At 44.7% G+C, this 23,721-nt stretch overlaps 6 protein-coding genes across 6 annotated transcripts; 5 read left to right on the forward strand and 1 right to left on the reverse strand.

Annotated features, from left to right (window-relative positions):
- Positions 1–1,513: 1,513 nt before the first annotated feature.
- Positions 1,514–3,096, forward strand: LOC136447223 (uncharacterized). Its single transcript, XM_066445941.1, has 3 exons — positions 1,514–1,704; positions 1,837–2,028; positions 2,215–3,096. Exons 1-3 carry the CDS (start codon positions 1,696–1,698, stop codon positions 2,503–2,505), a joined length of 492 nt encoding a protein of 163 aa, XP_066302038.1. The 5' UTR covers positions 1,514–1,695; the 3' UTR covers positions 2,506–3,096.
- Positions 3,097–3,320: 224 nt separating this feature from the next.
- Positions 3,321–6,674, forward strand: LOC136447221 (tripartite motif-containing protein 2-like). The gene has a single exon (XM_066445938.1). The coding sequence runs from the start codon at positions 3,564–3,566 to the stop codon at positions 5,400–5,402; it is 1,839 nt and encodes a 612-aa protein (XP_066302035.1). The 5' UTR covers positions 3,321–3,563; the 3' UTR covers positions 5,403–6,674.
- On the reverse strand, positions 6,594–9,600 carry LOC136447222 (uncharacterized). Its single transcript, XM_066445939.1, has 4 exons — positions 9,242–9,600; positions 8,831–8,927; positions 8,108–8,251; positions 6,594–7,885 (listed from the first exon to the last, which is right to left on the reverse strand). Exons 1-4 carry the CDS (start codon positions 9,490–9,492, stop codon positions 7,226–7,228), a joined length of 1,152 nt encoding a protein of 383 aa, XP_066302036.1. The 5' UTR covers positions 9,493–9,600; the 3' UTR covers positions 6,594–7,225.
- Positions 9,601–11,259: 1,659 nt separating this feature from the next.
- On the forward strand, positions 11,260–16,652 carry LOC136447596 (uncharacterized). Its single transcript, XM_066446605.1, has 8 exons — positions 11,260–11,412; positions 12,291–12,445; positions 12,685–14,006; positions 14,136–14,366; positions 14,478–14,595; positions 14,768–14,896; positions 15,089–15,240; positions 15,525–16,652. The coding sequence occupies exons 2-8, from the start codon at positions 12,307–12,309 to the stop codon at positions 15,765–15,767; spliced, it is 2,334 nt and encodes a 777-aa protein (XP_066302702.1). The 5' UTR covers positions 11,260–11,412; positions 12,291–12,306; the 3' UTR covers positions 15,768–16,652.
- Positions 16,653–17,139: 487 nt separating this feature from the next.
- On the forward strand, positions 17,140–20,648 carry LOC136447919 (uncharacterized). The gene is made up of 4 exons (XM_066447058.1): positions 17,140–17,416; positions 18,443–18,609; positions 18,858–20,182; positions 20,396–20,648. Exons 2-4 carry the CDS (start codon positions 18,468–18,470, stop codon positions 20,645–20,647), a joined length of 1,719 nt encoding a protein of 572 aa, XP_066303155.1. The 5' UTR covers positions 17,140–17,416; positions 18,443–18,467; the 3' UTR covers position 20,648.
- Positions 20,649–20,826: 178 nt separating this feature from the next.
- Positions 20,827–23,225, forward strand: LOC136447597 (uncharacterized). Its single transcript, XM_066446606.1, has 4 exons — positions 20,827–20,937; positions 21,162–21,287; positions 21,572–21,723; positions 22,169–23,225. Exons 3-4 carry the CDS (start codon positions 21,646–21,648, stop codon positions 22,409–22,411), a joined length of 321 nt encoding a protein of 106 aa, XP_066302703.1. The 5' UTR covers positions 20,827–20,937; positions 21,162–21,287; positions 21,572–21,645; the 3' UTR covers positions 22,412–23,225.
- The last annotated feature ends 496 nt before the right edge of the window (positions 23,226–23,721 follow it).

A 23,721-nucleotide genomic window follows, 5' to 3' on the forward strand; every position in this document is an offset into this window, starting at 1 on the left:
TTCAAGAGCCTTCGGGCGAACACCTGAGATCACGTGACTGACTGACTGAGTAAGAAAAATCCCCGCCCCGACTATTTAAAGGTATCCCTTGACATATTTGCCTACGCATTCTCCGGATAAAAACACGGTGGGTAAATAGTGATCAGTTTCGCTGTAAAACGAGAAATTTCATTTGACTTCATGTAAAATGGGACGTCACAACAGAAGGAAGAGGGATCCAGGGAAGTGCTGTAGGAATCTAGCGACCACTCGCTCAGGAAAAGGGCTACGGAGGAAGCATTCGTCTGCCACTAAGATCCGGCACCGATGCCGGCTGGGCAAGGGCAAAGGACAACAAAGCAGCAGATCAGCTAGGTTTACTGGAGGCGTAGCGCCAACGGAGAAGAACCGTCTTCTACACACTGCAAGAAGGAGTAGACTGCAAGGTAAGGTCACAAGAAAGGAGTTTAAATCCTCCTAAGGCAATCGAAACTGCGGTAGGTGTGAAACTGAAAGGATTTTTTGTAGCTTTCCTTGCGTTTTCATACGACTGTGGCTGATTTGACTTATGGGATTCCCCGGTTTGCGTTTCCTTTGTTAATGTCTATACATCGGTATACTAGTAACCTTTTTCTCCAAGCAGAGGTTGGGTGGGCAGATTGTTTAGCCTCCTTTGCAGACTTTCTGGCCGGCGCCGGCGTTTATCTGTTTGTGAGGGGAGTATACTGATTCGCGATTTTCAACATATCGGGGCCAGCTAGCTTCTTTTGCTGGAGAAATAAGGCGGTAAATACGATTTCTCCAGCAAAAGACACTGAAAGGATATGCTATTAAAAGATCGCGAGTCAGCCCTCGCCCCTGAGTAACGCCGGCGCAGCCCCGAAAGCCTGCAGAGGCTACAAATTTTTACCCTTTCCTGACTTGCCCTGCTTGCGGACATTTGTCCCATGGTCCTCTTGTAGAAACTAATGTAGCCCGAACGTCAGCAAGAAATTGTTGTGGTAAACCAATCCTTCCTAAACTATCAAAACTGTCTGTGCTATCATAATATGGAAAACACAACTTTCAATTGATTCACAAATGTACATTATAGATGTTTGCCGTGTCTACCCTTACGTCGCATCCAACGTCGCACACAAGTGGAGAGACCTTGCCCGTGAGTTAGGTCTGACAGAGCCCGACATTGGCGCCATTGACGCAAACCAGCGCGGGAATGCCAAGGAGAGCTGCATTGAGGCCATAGAGACCTGGCGACTGAGGTCAGGACGGGACGCCACCGTCTCTGAACTGAAGACAGCACTTGTCGCAGCCGGACTCAAGCTGGTGGCAGACGACATAGACGGTAAGGACATGTTTGCCACGGTGGCTTACTCAAATTTACAAGGAACGAGCAAAGACGAGCAGAAACTACACATCTGTTTGGAGATAAGGAAAAAAAAATTGTTCCGTATTTCTTTTCTGCACGTGTCAATACTACCTTACTTCGTTGAAAACAAACGAACAGAGGACAATGTGATTACTATACAGAATTACACTATCTTTCTAATCAAACCAAGGTTAGAGTTACACATATATTGCAATGACGCCAAATTTGATGTTGTTGTATATAGCAACGCTAACGCTAACATCCTTTCAGGACACTGGCAAAAGCTGGACTGCTTCGCTTCGTCCGCATCGAGGCGATATGAAGACCAGCCGGATGTTGTTATCAGAGTTATGTTCGAAGTAAGTCGTTTTCTTTCAGACAGTAGATTCAGCATAAAATCATGTTGCTGTCTTTGTAAGAATGGAATTTTCGACCGAGTGAATGACAAATGTTTGTTTTCCCGTCTTAAGTGTCATTTGTTTGACTCACAGAAAGTGTTGGCGTGTAACTTCCGTTACGATCTTGAAGGAGGTTACACCTGCCTGAAGCAGGCTGAGGAACTGTTGTTCAAGACGGACGACGCTCACCACCACCAGGCGAGGATGCTGGAAGTCAAGGCGGTCTTGCTGAAGAAGCAGAAAAAGTACCATGAAGCTAAGACTGCCATGGACTTGGCGCAGCAAGTAAGGCACCATAACTTCATGATCATTTGATATCTAACGAAATAGTGATTTTCTTACCTTTTGACTTAGTAAGAAGTTTGTATACATATAAGATGATAAACTATGACTAAACCCCGTAACAGAACAGCAGGTCTCTTGTCTTTTCTCTTTCGTACCTGTCTAAAATCGCACATCTTGTTTCATCAGACTCTGGTCAGCATGGAGAAAGGGAGAGACCAAGGGAAGATCTGGTACACCTTCGCGTCGCTGCACGCAGTGACGTATATCAACAGCACGGTGACGTCAGACAAGACCGTCGTGGTCAGAGGGACCTGTCAATCATCATTCCACAGCGCGATGCAGGGGTTTCAGCAAGCCTTGGATAATTTCAAGGCAGAAGAAGAAGACAACTTGCACAAGGACAAGCGGTGCGGAATTGTCCACGTCCGCAAAGCTCAGCCGCCTACTACGGTGCTGGTCAGACGCCCGCCGTTTTGATGACAATATTTTCATCTCGGAAGAAAATCTGAAAGAAGCAGAAAACAATCTGCACGAGGTGGAGAATAAGTATTGGGAGAATATTCCCAACCGTACAAAGTGTTACTGGCACTTGGCAAAGTCTGACTTGCACAGGTACAGGCGCAACAGACAGAGAGCAAGAGAGCTCGCGAAAGAAGCTCTTAAGATTGCAAAGTCATTTGGGTTTTCTTCTGAGGTTAGGTATGCGAAAGATCGCCTAAGTTTCATAAGGGATATGCCAAAATGAGACGCGTGTTTTTGAGTGTATGTAGCCAGCTGACTATGTACTAAAATGGTAACTTCTATGAAGGCTGTGGTGTTATTACCTTCATATGCGGAGGTTTTGTTTTTGTTGTGCCTGTCCGTTTGTTTATTTGCTTGTGTGTCAGTTATTAGAATGCAGTGAATGCAAATTCACTGACAATAATGAATGAAACAGGAGAAACTGAAAACATTTCACCGGATGTATCTTCGACTTCTTGTTGGTGTTCATTTGATCCAGATGTGTTGATCAATTTAGATTTAACGCGATAAGGGTTAAACATTAATCAAAGTTAAATTGCAAGATCATGTGCGCGTTTTGTCATTCAATGTCATTCTTTGGTGTATTATTAGGCTCAGATGTTTGTTTGGGTAGAGTTTGGCTAACCCCTTCTATAAGTGAAGGTCATGAAATGAATGGGGGAAATACCCCTTGTCAGGTCAAAATAGATAGATAAATATTTTGCCATTCCTTGTCAACAGTTATCATAAAAGTATACGTCATACGCGTAACGTTACGTTAATAACTTTTTTATATATTGACGCTTATAACGTTAGCGATAGCGTTACAAAAGAACGCAATTCGTATAGAATATAGTACATGATTTATCACGTATGATTCGATCCACATCCCTACTAAGGCCAACTGGATGGCCTATCGACCTTTTCCTACCAGGCCGATAACGTTACTGGTACACATATCGTATAACACGCTTGGCACGTATTTTTACATAACCGCGAACTGTGACCTTTAGCCTGGCATTCTCCCAGCCAAGATGGCGGCTGCGGAGCAAAACATCGTCGAACAGATCCGTGAAGAAGTGTTTTGCAGCATCTGTTTGGAGTTGTTTCGGAGGCCCAAGGCGCTGCCATGCCAGCACACCTTCTGCGAGGACTGTCTGCTGAACTACGCAGGTGTACGACAGGTGGTTTGGTGTCCGAACTGTCGTCTGCAAGTCAGGTTGCCCCCTCAGGGAGTCGTGGGCCTTCCGGACAACCATCTCGCCGCCAATGTCTGTCAGAAATTCTCGCAGCACACGCCGCAAACGGCCGGATCAGACGACAACTACTGTGACCAGCACCCCGTGGAAGCCTTGAAGTTGTACTGTCAACAGTGTGGGGTCGCGTGCTGCGCGGAATGTCTGGACGATCAACACGCAGGGCATACCGCTACAACCGTCAGGCAAGCCGTCGAACAGAAGAAAACTGCTCTGCGTGCGCTTGTGACAGAGTGCAAAAACACCCTGGATACATATCACAGCTACTTAAGACAGTTGCCGTACGTCGACGAAACGCTATCTACAGACACCCAGCGTACCCAAACCGGCGTAACCGAGACATTTGACAACGCCATACAACAAATAACCCAGGCCTTAACGGCGGAGAAGGAGCGCTTGTTGTGTGACATTGAGGAAAACCAGAGACGCAACACGGACACTCTGAATGCGTATGGTACAAATGTTCAAAGTCAGGTAACAGAACTCACCTCTGCTTGTGACGCAGCCGTTTGGGCACTAGGCCAAAGTGACAAGCGGTTCCTAAACCACGAAGCTACAGTGTCAGAAGCGCTGGATAGATACAGAGAGCACTCCTTACCATCTCCTTCCCGAGCTGTTTTTCAAGCCTTAGACGTTGATTTTCAGTCTCTGGCTTCAGCTATGAGTCGCATGACGCTAGAGCCAGTTAGCCTGCAACCCTGTAATGTTTTGAATACAGGACAGGTGCGTTTTGGTGGGAGAGGGTCAGAAAACGGCCAGTTCAGTTGGCCAACCGGAGTCACCGTCTCAAAAGATGGGGTAATCTTCGTCGCAGATTACGACAATGAGAGAATACAGTCGTTCTACTGCCATGGAAGATACCTCGGTCAGTTCCAGACGCTAGTTCCAGGAAGACCTTCTCGGACGATGAAGCCACAAGGCGTTGACCTCGATGCTTATGGGAACCTGTGGGTTGTCGGGTACAACGTGACCGAAACGTGCGATCTCCTTGTTCAATTTTCCCGGACGGGAGAATGTCTGAACAAAATACCTCTCACACACACGGGCTACTTTCGCGGCCTCGCCGTCAACCAGCGAACCAACCAAATTCTAGTCACAGAGACGACGGCTACAAACCAAGCATCGGCAGGCACTGGCGTTACGTTTCGTGGAGAGATAAAGGTTTTGAAGCCAGACGGGACTCTTGTGAGAGTTATAGGCGGTTCCCAACAGAAAACCTGGCTACAACCGTTCTGGACAAAAAGCGGGCGTCACGAAGGAATTAAGTACCCGCGGTACGTTACCGTAGACTGTCACGGCAACATCATCGTGTCGGACACGGTAGATCATTGCATCAAGATCTTCAGCGAAACCGGGGAGTTTCAATTCAAGTTCGGAGAGGACGGAAAGGGGGACGGGCAGTTGAGGTACCCGAGGGGTGTGTGCACGGATGTCTCCGGGAACATCGTCGTGGCTGACGAGGGAAACCAACGCGTGGAGATCTTCAACCGTCACGGCCTGCTACTGCATCACGTGACGGGCGGGATGAAGAAGCCCAGTGCCGTTGCCATGGCAACGAACGGACAGTTGGTGATGACCGACGTGGATACAAACATGGTGACCGTCCTTACAACATAGACTACGGACAGACCTCATGAGACAACTTACTATTGTGAGATAAATTCTAGCTACAGTCATTTCAAAAGCTGAGGAAATACCTAGCAAGTGTCAAGCACGGTGTACCACGTATAAACTATTCTTCGGAAATCACAAGGAGGCTTTAAACTCCTTGGTAATCATATCATTTTCCTTGGAATCTTAGCTCTGGTACATCATAAAAAGCAGGGAAGAGACATTACTTCTCAAGGGCCGTCACATTTTGTGGGAGTTCAAGACAATCCAAAGAAACCTGGATGTTTGTAATCATGTTTGAATCATAATCTCATTCTGCTCTACTCCTCATATATACTAAATATGTTGACATTTTACTTATCAAGTTATCGTTCATGTTAGCACCTGTTGATTCATGGAAACTACAATGTACTATCAAAATGTATCTACTGTCAGCGGACTGTTACAGAGTACACAGGGCAACAATGTCCATCTGTAGTTGCTTTCTACAACTATTGTACCAATGCAACTATATGTATACATAAGCAGATTTGGTTTATTTGTGTGTTTCTAAAACATGTGAAATAAGTAAAAAAAATGTGAAAAGCTGTAAAGTGAAAATTGAATGAAACATGACTTTCATGTCACGAGTGGCATTGAATCAAGTAAGAGCTTGACATGTGTAGTACTCAGGTGATAATTGCTATGATTTATAGCTTCTCAGATGAACTTAACAATTTTTTTGGGGAAAGAGGAAAAATCTGCCATTTTGAGGTCATCTCTCATTTTGGTCTTGTTATATTCAACTTGTCTGTTATAAGTGGGGAGTATGACAATGCATTGAACTCGTATATAATGTGTACTGTTGTATGTTTTTTTTCCATAATCAGTAGTGGAATTGTATATACCAAATGTTTATTTTGCTACATGGACACCTTGAGAAGTTCATGGTTTTTCATTCTCAAGTTATGGTTTTTCATTCTCAAGTCATGGTTTTTCATTCTCAAGTAGTCATGGTTTTTCATTCTCAAATAATGGTTTTTCATTCTCAATTAGTCATGGTTTTCCATCCTCAAGTCATGGTTGATATCATGGAACCTTGTTTATTTTCTAACAGTGGAAAACCAAGTAATCAAGATGGTTGTAAAAGAACAACTTGTGATTGACATGTTTTCATTGTAGGAAATTAATGAGTCACAAAACATCACCTCAAACATATAACGTTACATCCATTTTCTTTAATGGTGTTAATAAAAACATCATGTACTTTGCTATGCAGAAAATAAAGTTTTTCATACAGCTGCTTTTCTCATTCATTTACAAGAGGTCACAAGTGAGAATGAAAGTGAAACAATGCTACTCAAAAGTGAACACTTAAATGATGCCTCAGCTCCAATTCATCAACAGAACTACATTCTCTGTCTGCTGATCATTAGTCATGATTAACCTTAAGTTTTAGCACACTGAAGTAGCCGTTTGGCACCCAATTCCCGATTGGTTACAGAGTTAGGCAGCAGGTAGAAGGTTAATATAATTATAGAGTTACATAGTGCACCCACAACAAGGTGTGAATAGTTCAACAATGTTTAGTCATGATGTGTACCAACATACATACAAACACATACATACAGACACAAACATACATGTACATGCACACATGCGTACAGACAAAAACACACATATAGTGAATATTGTGTGTCATTAGATATACATTGTTGATTATATATTATTGAACATATATTTATGTATATATTACGTATGTATAGATAGATGGATAATGTGATTTATATGTGAATCAATCATCATTCAAGGATGAAGAACGATCACCCATACAATCAGCTCTGTATGGCCTACTTCACAATCATGCAAACATGGATGGTCTCAACTTGAGGCAGGAGCTCTGTACCATCAATGCGTGGCTCAACATGTAGGCTAGTGTTGGGCTGAAACACGTCCTTGCCACTCTCCCAGTCTGGGTAAGTCCAGACAGACTGCACCCCAACAGGCACCCCTCCCACACCCCCACACTTCAACTGCACTTTCTTCACTACTTCAGCCAATTCTTCATACTGAGCATAGTGGAAAAGGGTTTTCTTTTCCTTTACTTCGGGACAGAATGACAGATCAACCAGTTTGCCTACTGGGGCACTCCCCTGTTCGGTACTGTAGTAAATACGAACTACTTTCAACCACCCAAACGGAGGCTTTTTAGTAGAAAAAGAGCAGGTTTGGGGGTCGCTTGCACAGTATGAAGCCTCTTTGTCCAGCAACAAATCAAAAACTTCCACATTAATTATACTAACATCAGTGTAGGCCACTAACCACTTGTTTGCCTTTGCAAAGGTCTCAGACAGAGTTTCAAATGTGGGTAACTTGGTGGAGAAAGTGGACACCTTTCCAGCGGCCACTTGCTGGGGGAGGAAGTCTTGGAAGTGGACTTCAGGAGGAAGCGGTGATCCTTCTTCTGATATCAGGTATGCTCGAAGGAACCGTACCAACTTGGTCGGTGTCTGGAAGGAAGATATAGTAAGTTAAATGGATAAAGACCGGTATATGAGCCACTGTATTTAGAAGGCACATATGAATAATCATACCTGGTATGTATATTAGGACAAATATTGTATGTTGTACAGTGGTGTCAATTGCTTATATGAAAGAAATATGTCAATCAGTTCATCGATCCAAAAACTGACATCAAAGTAGCACAGTATATTTCATACATGCCACCATACCTGAATAGGCAACACAGTTTCTTCAGAGTCTATTTCTTTTTTGTCCCATGGAATCACCAGAGTTTGGATGTTCAGGAGGTGTTGACCCTTGTTCTCTGCTATCAGACCATTCAGGCGGGTCAGGACATCTTGGAGGGTCTCCACCTGTTAATGATAAAGTATCATTTCATTTCTACAAAAAAACAACTGATGGAATGAATCAAGTTGTTGATAATGTGGAAAAATGATGAAAGCAGGTGATATAATTTACAAGCAAAGCATTTAGAAATGATACAAACCATGAAAATTAAAACTCTTTTATTTCACACAATGGACCCTTAAACAATAATTTTCCTCAAATAGACTGATACATTTTGAGAAACACCTCAATGTTAGACTCATTTGAAATGTCTGGGTATTAACAAGACAAAGCCCATTCTCATCCCATCCTACACACTACTTGTATTAGCCTTATGGAACTGTAGTTGTGTACCAGTAGATGCCATGACTTTGTACCTTCTACAATAAAGTTATTATTATAATCATTATCATCATTAGTAGAGTCATTGATGGTTGGACACAGGGAAATACTGTTTGCTATTAGAGTTTTTCTGTGACAAAAACTGATATGAATGGGGTATCTGAGAAGCATGACGTGGTAGACAGGCCCAATGGACAGGCCAGGTTTTTCCGCAAACCCATAAAAGGTCGTGTAATTTAAGATAAGTCATTAAAAAGTGTTACCTTGTCACCATGATCCCTTGGCAGAACATCAATTGAAGTGATCTGATGAGATTTTGCAGGGTGTTTTTCCTGCCCATGCTGTTTCTGGTACCAGATCCTGCAAGTAGATAGAGAAGCTGATTTGATTATGACTGTGAAGAGTACAGTGGAGTTAGCAATCCCTATAAGCTTCTATAAGCTTTAAATGGATCACAGAGTCCGCCCCAACCTGTCACCGTTCTGAGCACCAAATTTGCATCACGGTTACTGGAAAGGGCTGCAGTTCTTCAAAGCTCTTTGATAATTAGATTGCCAACAGCCGGGAGGGAGGGAGACACAGGGAGGGGGGTAACATAAACTAGTCGTTGACCATGACCCCATCCTCGATACATCGCTTGAAAATGACGTAATGTTAACATAAAACATCTTTACCTCAGACCACGAAGTGAAAACCGTGTGACGTCCTTAGGCTTCCCCGCCGGGTATGACATGACCCGGGTGTCGCAGTGTTGTCCATCGTGGGGCGAGACTGCTGCGCTGACCGTCTCGCACTTCTGCACCCGTACTTCCGGGTGTTCCCCCAGCCAGCGGTTCGCCTGGTGGACGCTGTCGGTGAAGGGCGCGACCTTGGGCGGACGGCCGCTGGTGAGAAGGCTCGGTACGAAGTCCTCGCACAATAACATTGCTACCAGATGGAGGACTCACGCCCATTCAGGTTGCCAACCCAGAACACAACCGTTTTCTCAGACCAAATAGGTTTAAAATCAAATTTAAACCTCCTTGTTCAGACGATGACATCCTGTCGTTTGACGCGCGGTGACGTAACGTACGGTGACGTCATGGTTTCGGTTCCCGTATTTATACCTCATTTGTTATCGACTTGACTTGTGATCGAAAAAGTGAAACCAGCTCCAACCCTATGTTTGTTATTGACCTGTGAGTTTCCGTTGAATATCTCGGTAGTCCCTTCTACCGTCTAGATGGCATCTGTAATGCATTAAGTTCATGACTTCAATGCCATTATGGACTCATTATGGCTTAAAAATACCTTCACCTTATCATTAACTTCTCCAAGAAAATCATGCATGTTTCGGTTTCATGTTTTTGTGAACAGTATGACTCAAGAAGTTGTGGATGGATCATGATTTTCAATATGTTGGTAAGTGTTTGCAAAATTAAGAAACGATTATAGATTGTTTAGATACAGTTCAATCTCTACAACTGGTCCCTAGTGACGCTGAAGAAGAGTGATGGACGTCACTAGCTCGAAATAATCTCCGAATCTTATATCCGGTTGTAGGATTATAGAGTATGGGCCCCTGGTGGCTTTCCTTGTTATTGCAGCAGGAGTTCCCGTTTAGATATCTCGTGTTCTGGATAAGATGGTTAAAAGATAACGTTAAATAGCTCTTGGGCTTGTCCATGGAGACTCGCGCCCATACAAGCCTGAACATGACATATGCAAATGGCGTCCGTTTTCTCAAACTGTTAGTGTTTTCTCGATAACTCCCTGTCGTTTGACGTACAGTGACGTCATGGTTTCGGTTCCTGCATTACCTCACTTGTTTTGTATCGACTTGTCTTGTGACCGTGAAAGTGAAAATAGTTCGGAGTTTCTTCAGACGTTATGTCATTGACCGTGATGTGAATTTCAGCTATATGTCTTAGCCTGGAATCCACGTTATTTGCGGAGAGAGACTCGGGAGCTATAATAGGTCTGGATTCCAGGCTAACATGTCTCGGTTGTCCCTTCTACCTACAGTAACTTGATAAATTTGTTAATGCATGGGAATCATTAGAAAATGCACATAAACATGTGTGTCGTTATGTTTCTCAGTGATTACTCAAATGCCACGACCAATCTATATCTATATGTAATGAAACTCCCCTTAACAATTACAGAAACACAAATCATGCAGGTTCGCAATTTACATGACTCCATATCCCGTTATCTTCTAACTAAAGGAGATACATGTATCATATTCCTAGACTATCGCTGAATTATGATATATTGTCCTTTAGTATACAGGCGAGATTGACACAGATCTACCCTTGTACGTTGAGTGTTACGTCATCATCATTAAGATTAATAGGATGATGGCATATTCCAAGTGATTATCCAAATGATCGCAGTAACTCAAAACGTTCATACAGCACAATGATGACCCTCGTGAGATTAATATGTGTCATTTTCGATGTTACATCACTTTGAGTTTCGCTCATTGATATGATGTGTAAGTCACCCATCCGTCCGAACAAGATGTGAAGTATGATACGTTTGACTCTTCTACAACCTAGTACAAGTATTCAGTTTCCATCTCGCATCGTGTAGATTACGTCATTTTTAGCTTCGCTCATCAATATGCAAATGTGGCCAACCGTCTGCTCCAAATATGGACATGATGTGAAGTAAAATGCACCTGTCACCTATAAAGCATCTCAGAGACACTCAGGTAACAATAAGACTTCAGCCCTCCCACGCCTTTCACATTCGTAAGCATTGTTGTACCGCATTACGTAACGACACTTAGGACTGTGTGTTCTTCACTTTGTCGGGGGAGCTTTGCGGCGACGGACGCAAGTTTGCAAGTTGCCGTTGCATGGTAGGCCGCCGTGTTTGTCTTTATACCTGTAAGGAACTCTGTTTATTTCAGCTACGTCAGAATTCAGAAATGCTCGTTTCGTCTATTGTGATTTAAGGTACTGTGTTGCACTAACGTGATCTTTTTGACGGTCCTACGAGGTGCGTTCAAAAACTTAGGTCGTTGGTCTCCATCACAAGGTCGCAAGGGGCAAAACTTGGATTTCGGGTTAAAGTTGTAAAGTATAAGGTCCTCTTTCAGTGTTCTCCAAGACTCAAGTTGTGGTCATGACTTTTCAGGCGACTGTTTTTTGAAAATCAATCGGTAAAACACTGGTAATTAAAGAGCTAGAACTGAGTTCGGAGCTGCGCGGGTCGTTTGGTGTGCTCTACATGCCATGAAGTTTACCAAAACACTGTCAAAACGTTTAATGTGGAGAAAGGCTTCTTACTCTAAGCAGAGTAAAAAAATCCCTAAAGCTGACCCGCACACCTCTATAGGCGAGTTATTTTCCTGCTGTGTTCGAATTCCCTTTCACTTTCACTGAATGACGTACTTGCCGATGGCAATGGGGTATCGATGTACAAGGCGAAACCGATATGATCTAGTCGTGTGATACTTCCCTTTATACATAAAGCTGAAAGAGTTCAAGCGAAAGTGAAACTCCGACAAATTCAACGCGAATTCTAACAGCATGATATCATACGTTACGAGAAAAGGTAAGGTATTTGTATAATGTCTCAAATGTCTCCAACATTGCCAATATTTAGTGTGAAGAAAACAAATGGAGTGCCGGTCATGGCCTTCTAATTCACTCACAAGGGGTAAAAATTTAATTAACAGCAAACATGGGCGAAAATCGGCTTGGATTAACTGTTAACATCACACATCTTTTTCAGGGTAAGGATCTAAAGAATGGCAGATAAGGAAACCAGGGCCCTGCGGTTCAAGTACCGGAGCCTGTTGATCGGGGTGGTGGCGAGCGGAGCCGTGCTGGCCATAGTCATCGGCCTCGCCGTCGGCTTGACAATACAGAGATGCAACGAGTCCAAAGGTTCGCCCAATCTATTATGAATTTGATTCCAACATCTTTTCTTAAAACGTTTGCAACAAAATACTTTTTGTGAGATTGCGTCTCTCTTGGAAACGTTGCACATTGAACCCGACTATGTTTCGTCGGTCGTTTTAGAACACAGACATGTTTAACCGTGATAAATTTGAGAACAATTCAACATCCACATTGTTATGCTCTCACAAAATCATCCACGTATATTTTATCGTATCAAATGACAGACGAAGTCGTCCGGGTCGGTCTACTGTTTCCCACCGACGTCGAGTCAGCTGAGGCCATGAAGGAAGCGGCGATGTTGGCCGTGGATGACATCCGCGCCCATCGGAACAAGGTGCCGTCAGCTACGGACATTCAGGTCCACAGTGGGGACTACGATGGATCTCCAGACGGGGCTCTACAAGCTTTCCGCCGCCTGTACAACCGACAGGGCGTGCGTCTGTTCGTGGGTCCCGACACCAGCAGCCATGCGGTCCATGTGGCGGAGTGGGCGGCGGCGAACGCCCCAGACGCGGTCTTCATTTCACCACGAGCAACATCTGAACGACTGGCCAACGCTACGAACACCATACGCCTCAGCATGAGCGACCAAGCTCTTGCTCTGGCATTGTACCTGAAGCTGCAAAGTGACAACGTCTCCATCGTCATCCCGGTACACATCGAGGACAGCTATTCTACGGACATCGTGCAGAGGATTGGCGACCTGGCGGACAGCATGATGGACGATATTACAGTCGGTGCCAGTATCAGCTACGCGCCGGGGACAATCACCAGCAAGGAAGAAGCGCGGAGGCCCACTGAACAACTTCGCGTCGCCCTGAGGGACAACCCGGACGCAGTCGTCCTGCTCGTGTCGTATTCTGAAGCCAAGTACATCCTGGAAGCAGCCAGCGGTGATAGCACTCTGTTGAGCCGCATGTGGTACACCGGAGACTCCTTGGCTCTCCGAGAGGACATTCTGAGTTCTGACGACGCAAAGCAGGCTGCGCAAATGGTAAGCCTGTACGGACTGGCCTATGCAGGGGAAGGGCTTCACAGCAAGCGGAGGATGCGCAAGATGCAGGAGCTGGCCAGCCGTCTGAAACGTTCACCTCCCGTGTTTGCTCCGCTGGCCTATGACGCCGTCAACCTGTTCTACGACACGTGTCAGATAATGCGCACCACCGATGCTCAGATGGTTCTGGCACACCTTACCCGCGAGGCAGAATGGCAGAACGGACTGTCCGGAAGGCTGGCGATCGACTCCAAGATGGGGCGCGCGTTCGGAGATTATCTGCACTCGTTCGTCGCTCCACAGATTCCAGACACGAGCAAAGTCACCGTCGCCATGACAGGGTCCTGGATTCTGGACGGACTGTCGCAGGTATCTCACATGGGCGATGAGTCAGGGCAAGGCGGCGGCAGACGTAGGAGGGAGGTAGCGTCCTCTGACATGATGTCCATGTCCGCTGTGATGTCCCCTGCCATGTCGTCTGCCTCGATCTTCAACAAGTCTGACGTCATGGCGCTGAAAGCACTGGCCGGAAACAACTGTCGCAACTCGAAGGTAATAATGGACCACTCTCTGTATTTGCTGTTTTAATACATGTAAAAGATGCTTCGGAAGAATGTTCTCTGACATCTTTCACTTCACCCCGCCATCATCTTATACGACCCCGTTGTATTTACTTTCCAGTTTTCCATCACTGCTACGGATCCTGCAACATACATGCAGGTGGAACACGACTTCACGGAAGACACATTCCCAGAGATGTTCATAGTCTCGACTGCCTACGGCTACAGTCTGCAGATGAACTGTGACAAGCCGGAAGGGCCCGTCGTGTTGGACGTCCTCTGCCCGCCAAGCACCAACCCCAGAGACGACATGGCCTGTGTGCAGACCCTCACCTATCCTGTTACTGATCAGGTGTGGTCACTGTCTTTTTTACGGTTTGAGCATTTACTACAAGTTTCTCCAGTGAGACAGGCCAAGTATGCAAGATCTCCAAATGTCACATTTTGTTTCCTTGTTTCCCAGGGTGGACGCCGCCGCCGCCTGCTCTTGTCCCAGGGAACTGCAGGTGCAATCGGAGCATGTGCTGGCACAGCTGTTGGATGTGGTATTTGCTTTGGAGTCCTGTCATGGTTTACATTTGGTAAGACAGAGCCTTATTACAGAGAAAGTCTACAACTGACATCATCCCGATTCTTGTTAAGTGTGACAATTTTGATATTGCAAAGACTGGACTGTCGGACCCATAGCCATCTCTATGGACCACATAACTCAGCTACTTGTACAATTAATGTAGGCTATTTTGTTGTACACAGGTATAAGTGCAGCTGCATGTGTGGGGCCTTGTGCGCTCGGCATTGGAGGCGCCTGCGGTTCTGCTGTTGGGATGGGTATTGTTGAAGCTACTAGTGGCAAGATCATCTGCACTGAACTTTTTGCCCAAGGTAAGGATTTACAAAGATTGTCTTTTAAAAAAATCTAAATGACCGGACTAACTTTTCCAATAGCTGACAGTAGCGACTTGCAATCCTAGTAAATGGTACACTACCTTTGGTGGAGCAATCTCCAGCCATAAGGTGGCCGTTAGTTTAGACAAGAGAATACAAGACATCTTCTTTGACCCTACACGGCTAAAGGTCACCTGGATGCCCAGACCTACCTGGCTGATGCCGCCTTTGGTCGCCAGCTGGCTGCCGAGTCCCCACACGTGATGGACGGGTACCACACCCTGGCCAACCCCATCGTTTGGCTGATGCAGCGGTCTGACACGGCTACATCCATCGTCAAGGTAAGACACTTTGAATTCACATCTTTCACCCTTCTCCTGTCTCATCTATTTAAACATCATCAATTAAGTTTGCAAAGCACGTTTTCTTGAGGAAGACAAATGAAGTCGAAACCAGTCGGAAGACAATCAGATATCTTAGCTTTCATTCTTCTAGCCATACTGATAACGCAACACATCACACATCATTAGGTTTAACACTTCCCCCGTTTTCACCCTCTTTCTAATGCATATGTCAGCTAAATGTTAAATACTGTTCTTACCATTTTTATTCTGCACGTTTCCAGACCTTCGCTCTACCCTGGGCCCAACACATGAGCTACCTACAGGACATGGCGGATGAAGGGGACGAGTTCGGAGCTGTTGTCATGCAGATAGGGGTGGCCCTGAGCGGTGCAGTGGGGAGGGTCACACAGGCCACCAGGGCTGTCATGGGACTGGGAGATGTCATCCTTATCCCTATCCTCATCGCCATGGTTACCATTGTGGCATGCCTTACCATTCGCAGGAACAACGACATCATGAAATGATCAGAGAGATTTGGATTCTGTTGAGTTTATCCCAAATTAAGATGTAATCAAATTGCCTTATGTATCAGCCTCTGGAGCATCTGATTTCCCCTGCTAATGCTATTATCATGTATTTAGATAATCTACATAGATACAGCTCCTATACAGTGTTCTTGTGGTGACAGTTTGTATCAGTTTTGGTTTGTAAGGAGAATTCATACCTGGAAATGTTTTTGTTGACATTGTCGAATAGTGTAAAGTATAGCTAAAGCTTTAATGATATGTTTTTCCATAGTCACATGAGAATTAGATATCATGGCAGCAGAATGTTTATTCACATGTAAGGAGTACCAAGTGATGCATGCTCAATGTAGTCATACTTATGAGCAGGGCCTGCATTGTGAAACCCAGTGAGACACATCAAAGAACCTTCAACTAAGAGGTCCAGATGTTACAAACCGTATCCCTGGGAATGGAGACAAAGAATATTTTTCATTCAGTAGTAGTTAAAGTAGATAGAGCACTAAGAAGTAACAACTAGCATTTTCCATGAAGTGCTTGCCTAATGTTAGTCATGAGAGAGTATCTATCCAGGATACTGTATTTGATTTTAATGACAGTTTGGACAAGCCTATACAGTGATTATGTCATCACATCTGTGATACTACCAGATATGTTAATCGCTTAGACCTGGATCACATTTGGCCAAGAATTATGTTCAGTTTGGGCCGCGAATTAATATAGTTCAAGAATAAAGTTTGCAGTGATTTTGGTTCATATGATTGTGCATGTGATTCTATCATTTTGCGTTCGAAACGTATTAGAGATAACCATCTGTGCAAGTAAGCATTGCGCAGAACTTTATCTAGGCACTTTGAATAATTAAATAAATCCACATCAATGTAAGACGATGTTTGTCAAAGGGTAAGCAGGAAACAATAGATAGAAATGAAGAAAGTGGCTACCTCAACTCATACTGCTGGGGTTTGTACCGGTTCGAATTCTCTGTATCCGCAAATGCAGATTGAACCCAGTGGTATGAAAAGAAAATGTAAAAAGGCAAGAAACATGAAAACGTTGGCTAAAATTCTATATAATATAGTAATAAGACATGTTTTGAACAATTCAGTTTAAAATGAAGCTGGGCCACAAGAATCAAGTATTTGAAAGGTATCATGATCATATCATAGCACAGCAATAGCTCAGCATCTAAAATATCATCTTGATATCATCACCTGATCCTCATAAGATTGATATGAGTCAACACTTTCGATGTTACATCACTTTTTAAGTTGCGCTTCTTGATAAGCAAGTCACCCACCCGCCCCAAATTGGAAGTATAATGCGCCTGTCAACCATCGCACGCATGGCACATTCGCTGGCCAGAAGGCTGGGTACGAACAACGATCTGGCATATGTTCCTCAATAAGGGCGTGAGTTCCTCAATTTGAGGAGCTCATGCCTTGCTCGATCTTGATTCCCTCAGACAATAACATCCTGTAGTTTAACGACAGCATGTCTTGTGATCTACTTGCCGAAACTGTGTGTCATCATTGACATGTGAATTTTTGCATGACTCTGTCGTTGAATGTCTCGGTTGTCCCTGTGCTCGTCACTTAAGCGGTTGTGCCTCTCGGCGTCGGACGCATTTTAAAGGGTCCTGTTGAAAAGTAAGTTGTCGTATTTGTGATGATACTTGTATCAGTTCTACTAATCTTAGCTCTTTCAGAACTCTTTGAAATCTAAGTTACGTCTATTATAATATTCATGGTTACTGATTAATGTGATCTTTTTGACGGTCCTACGAGAAGCGTTAAAAAATTATAGGCCTTGCGGTAGAAAATAATGGGTATAACTTAAATTTCGGGACAAAATTGTAACGTTTATAGCCTTCTATGAAAAATTAAATCACTGTGGTCACCACTTTGCAGGCGACGGCCTGTTTAAAATCATTAGGCAAAAAGCGAGAAAAGCGGGAAGGGGCTATAATTGTGATCATAGCTGCGCGGGGCGTGTCTTGCGTTGTTTCACAAGATTTACCAAACCACTGTCGAAATATTTGATGAGGAATCCCTACGCTTTGTATTCTAATTAGAAAGAAGGATAGTTGGCTTTGAGTAGCACAGCAAAGAAAATCCATAAAGTTGACCTGCACACCTCTGGTCGCAGCTTAATTGTCCATTGATTGTTCCCCTTTTCCCGCGCTCTCACCAAATATTACTGATTTTCGAAAGGACGTCGCCCGAAATGGAATGACTAGCAATTTGAGTTTCGGTGCTCCATGTGCATTGATGTAAGGCTTTACACTTTGATTAACGGCTGTGAGGTCAGATGTTTGGCCTAGTCAGAAACCGTCACGAGATTACCGAAAGTTGAGTTACGCCTTTTATTTCCGGGTGAGGTTGCCAACTTTTGGAACGAACTTCGCGGTCACGCACTCTTGCTGTGCCCAAAAAATATGGAAGTTGTCCAGTTTCAATTCCTCTTACTGACTAACATCCCTGAGAAATTATTCAGCGTATTTTTGCTCTTCCTTTCACATTGTACGTCATAGTACATAGAACGGAATAAATCCGTCGTAAATGTGAACATCATTTGCTGTAGGTATAAAAATCATGGAACACCAAAAAACAACTCGTTGTTAATGGACTTCTTACAAAAACAATACACAGGATTTTAAAATCACACATCTTAAGCTTTTTCAGACTATAGATCTAAAGGATGGCAGATCGTAAGGACACGAAGGCCTTGGGGTTCAAGTACCGCAGCCTGTTGATCGGGGTGGTGGCGAGCGGAGCCGTGCTGGCCATAGTGATCGGCCTCGCCGTCGGCCTGACAATACAGCGATGCAACGAGTCCAAAGGTTTGCTGAAACCTAAAGAGTCTATTTGATTCTTATGAGATAAGAGTATCACATTTGAGGGGAATTCGGAAAATATTTGCTATGTTCAATATGTCGTATTTAAGTAAAGGATGTTCAACAAGTGAGGTTGTGTTTCTTTTGAAAAGTTTGCTCATTGAAAATGACTGTCATTTCAGCATACAGGCAAGTTTTCATCAAACAAAAATGTGTCACCAACTACGTACCTTTTATCATTATCAACATGACAGAGGAAGTTGTCCAGGTAGGTCTTCTGTTTCCGACCGACGACGACTCAGCTGAGGCCATGAAGGAAGCGGCGATGTTGGCCGTTGATGACATCCGGGAACATCGGAACAAGGTGCCGTCAGCTGCGGACATCCAGGTCCACAGCGGGGACTACGATGGATCTCCAGACGGGGCTCTGCAAGCTTTCCGCCGCCTGTACAGCCAACAGGGCGTGCGTCTGTTCGTGGGTCCCGACACAAGCAGCCACTCGGTCCATGTGGCGGAGTGGGCGGCGGCGAACGCACCAGACGCAATCTTCATTTCACCACGAGCAACATCTGAACGACTGGCCGACGCCACGAATACCATACGCCTCAGCATGAGCGACCAAGCTCTTGCTCTGGCTTTGTACCTGAAGCTGCAAAGCGACAAAGTCTCTGTCGTCATCCCGGTACACATCGAGGACAGCTACTCTACGGACATCGTGCAGAGGATTCGCGACCTGGCGGACGGCATGATGGACGACATCACAGTCGGTACCAGTATCAGCTACGCACCGGGGACAATCACCAACAAGGAAGAGGCGCGGAGGCCCACAGAACAACTTCGCGACGCCCTGAGGGACAACCCGGACGCAGTCGTCCTGCTCGTGTCGTATTCTGAAGCCAAGTATATCTTGGAAGCAGCCAGCGGCGACAGCACTCTGTTGAGGCGCATGTGGTACACCGGAGACTCCTTGGCTCTCCGAGAGGACATTCTGAGCTCTGATGACGCAAAGCAGTCTGCACAAATGGTAAGCCTGTACGGACTGGCCTATGCAGGGGAGGGGCTTCACAGCAAACGGAGGATGCGCAAGATGCAGGAGCTGGCCAGCCGTCTGAAACGCTCGCCTCCCGTGTTTGCTCCGCTGCCCTATGACGCCGTCAACCTGTTCTACGACACTTGTCAGATAATGCGCACCACCGATGCTCAGATGGTTCTGGCACACCTTACCCGCGAGGCAGAATGGCAGAACGGACTGTCCGGCAGGCTGGCGATCGACTCCAAGAGGGGGCGCGCGTTCGGAGATTACCTGCACTCCTTCGTCGCTCCACAGATTCCAGACTCCAGCAAAGTCACCGTCGCCATGACAGGGTCCTGGATTCTGGACGGACTGTCGCAGGTATCTCACATGGACGATGAGTCTGACCAGCAAGGCGGCGACAGACGTAGGAGGGAGGTAGCGCCCTCTGACATGATGTCCATGTCCGCTGTGATGTCCACTGCCATGTCGTCTGCCTCGATCTTCAACAAGTCTGATGTCATGGCGCTGAAAGCTCTGGCTGGAAACAACTGTCGCAACTCAAAGGTAAAAATACATTGCTGTCTATATTTGCAGGTTAAAATAAGTATAAAAGCTTCTAGTCAGTAGGTAACTGCGGCCTTATCCTTGACAATGGTCACATGTCACCAATACAGGCTTCGGTAGTATGTTCTCTGACATCTTTCGCTTTACGTTAGTTGACAGGGAATTCCCAGTACCTTTAGATGATTAATTCCATCGTTTTGTGTTCATGTCCAGTTTTCCATCACTGCTACGGATCCTGCAACATACATGCAGGTGGAACACGACTTCACGGAAGACACATTCCCAGAGATGTTCATAGTTTCGACTGCCTACGGCTACAGTCTGCAGATGAACTGTTACAAGCCGGAAGGGCCCGTTGTGTTGGACGTACTCTGCCCGCCAAGCACCAATCCTAGAGACCACATGGCCTGTGTGCAAACCCTCACCTATCCTGTTACCGACCAGGTGTGGCCATTGTCTTTGTAAGGTTTTGTGTATTTGCTACACATTTCTCCCATCGGTACAGGGCATGTTCTCTAGACAAACTAATAGTCTAGTATCTGGTGATTATTTTTACTTGCAACTTGTTACTTGTCAATATGCGTTGAAAATAGAACATCAGAGCATTCTTGACGCATTTTGTTCTGTTGCCTTGTTTTGCCGCCGTCTACTGGTGTCTACGGGCTTTATAGGTGCTATCGGAGAGTGTATCGGCGAGAGTGCCGGATGTGCTGTTTGTTTCGGAACCCGGGTCCTGTTCGAGTCCAGCATATTGGGTAAGACAGAAACCTAGATGACAATCAGGAGGAGTTGTCTAAATCATATCCAGATTTGAGTCAAGTTTGACCATTTCATATTTCAAAGGATGGCCTTTTGCTTCTAGCCTTTTTGATTGTTTTCAAAGGTTTCAAAAATTATTTTGACACTTCACAGACCAGGAAACGCACAACTCAAAAACAGCTACTTGAACAACTTTTGTACATTATCTCGTTGTACACAGACAGTGCAGCTGCATGTTTGGAGCCTTGCGCATCCGGTATTGGAGGTGCCTGTGGCAATGCTATTGGAGAAGGTATCGGTGCAGCCATAGATGCTACTATCATCTGCACGGAACTTTTTGTCCAAGGTAAGCATTTAGAAAAAAGTTTCCTTACATCTAAATGACTAAACCATGTTTTTTTCTATCTTTTGTTGTGTCAAACTAAGTAGGTTTCAGCTTCATCTTGTTGAAGAATTTGCTGACACTGATAGTCTTCTTCTTCCTGTGAGAAACACAGCGTCACGTTTGGTAAAAAGCGTGAGGTGTTCAAATGAGATATACCTTCAATTGATCAATCTCCAGTCATGAAATAAGGTGTTCAGGTGTCAGTTCAGACAAGATGATATAAGACATCGTCTTTGACCCTCCAGGTCACCTGGATGCCCAGACCTACCTGGCTGATGCCGCCTTTGGTCGCCAGCTGGCTGCCGAGTCCCCACACGTGATGGACGGGTACCACACCCTGGCTAACCCCATCGTTTGGCTGATGCAGCGGTCTGAAACGGCTACATCCATTGTCAAGGTAAAACACTTAACATCTTCCTCCCTTCTATTTGAGCATTCCTACTATTAGTTTACAAATAGATCCAAGATCAGTTAGCTGCTGACACCCCAGTAAGAGAATATGGCTTCTCTCGTCGTTATGGAACAGGCAATACATCATGTACCACCCTCTGTCATTGTTTAGGAAGCCCAATGAAGTCATAAAGAGTCGGAAGAAAATAAGCAATATTTGCCGTCATTCTTCAAGCCATATTGATAAAGCAATACACCACACATTATAAGCTTTAAACCTTCACCCTGTTTTCACCTTCTACCTAATATATGTTAGCTAGATGTGAGATATTATTCTCCAAGCAGAGGTTTCGGTCGAGTAGGGTAGCAGTGTCCGGGATTTTTTACGTCTGTCTCCCTTCCTGTCAGTGTGAGATATTGTTTGTCACAAATGATCCTCTGTGTGTTTTCAGACCTTCGCCCTACCCTGGGCCCAACACATGAGCTACCTACAGGACATGGCGGATGAAGGGGACGAGTTCGGGGCTGTTGTCATGGAGATAGGGATGGCCCTGAGCGGTGCAGTGGGGAGGGTCACACAGGCCACCAGGGCTGTCATGGGACTGGGAGACGTCATCCTTATCCCTGTCCTCATCGCCATGGTTACCATTGTGGCATGCCTTGCTATGCGCAAGGACAACAAATTCATGAAATGACTAGAGAACCTTGGGGTACGTGTGTTCAGATAACCCCGAATCAAGATTTAATTCCTTCTTGTATCAGCCTAGCCTATGTAGTATCTGATTTTGCTAATGCTACTAAATGCTATCACCATGTATTTAGATAATCTACGTGATATACACCATATACAGCTATAAAATGATCTTCATATGACAGATTTTGTAGTACATGCAGTTTGTAATGTAACTTGAAACTCGGAATGTTTTGACCGCACGTTGAATAGTGCAAATCATAGCTACAGCTGTTAATCCATAGTCACACGTGAATTAGACATTATGGAAGTAGAATGTTTATCAATATCTACATGTAGCGAGTAATAAGTGATGCTTAATGTAGTCTTACTTATTTTTTATTACCAAGGCCTGAATTGTGACACTGAAGACACAGCTAGTAGCTTCAAGTAAGGACTTACTACTGGGAGGGTCAGAAACTGTATCCCTGTAAAGGTCTGTGAACAGGGACGAAGAACGCTTTCAATTCAGTAAAACAGATAGAGGCCTCAGAACTAGTAACTACCATTTTCCATGAAGTGCTGCCTTATATTAGCCACGAGAGAGTATCTTTATTGAACTATTAGCTTTTGAGGTTAGTTTAAAAAAAAACACATTTTGGATATGACTATACAGTGATTATCTCATCAAAGCCAGTGTAATGATGTTGCCACTCCGTAATACCACCAGATATGTTCATCACCTAGACCTGTCACACAATTGGCCACGAATTAAGCTCAGTTTTCTTTATGTTTTGGATTGAAGAATAAAACCCTGCAGTGGTTTTGGTTCACATAAACGTGTGTGTGATTCTATTAATTTGTGCCTGTAGTAACACAGATGACCATCTGGCCAAGTCAGCACTGTGCAGCACTTTCACTGGGAATAATTCTCAACATCAATGTATGAAAGTTTCTGTCAAAGGGTAAGCGGGAAACAATAGATTAAAGTAAAGAAAGCTGCTACCTTATCATGATAATAAAGGTAACGTTAGTACGATCTAAGACACGTTTTGAAGGTGGGCCACGAGTATAGGCAAGGTATCATAGCAGACTTGAGGTCAGTAGCTGAAAAATTATCTAGATTGAGATAAATCACATACCCACCTTCAATAGGTTATTCAAAGATGATGCTAGCCAAAATGTTGTACCTACCGGGAAAAAAGAGGACAGCACTTCGGATCTCGCGCGCTTTTTTAAAACCTTTGACCCTTGACCTACAGGCATGCACAGCATGGCAACGTCGAAATTTTGTCGAGACTTGTGGAGTAAAAACAGGGTATGTATACGTCAAAA

The sequence above is a fragment of the Branchiostoma lanceolatum genome, chromosome 13, assembly GCF_035083965.1.
Source record: "Branchiostoma lanceolatum isolate klBraLanc5 chromosome 13, klBraLanc5.hap2, whole genome shotgun sequence".
NCBI lineage: Eukaryota > Metazoa > Chordata > Leptocardii > Amphioxiformes > Branchiostomatidae > Branchiostoma > Branchiostoma lanceolatum.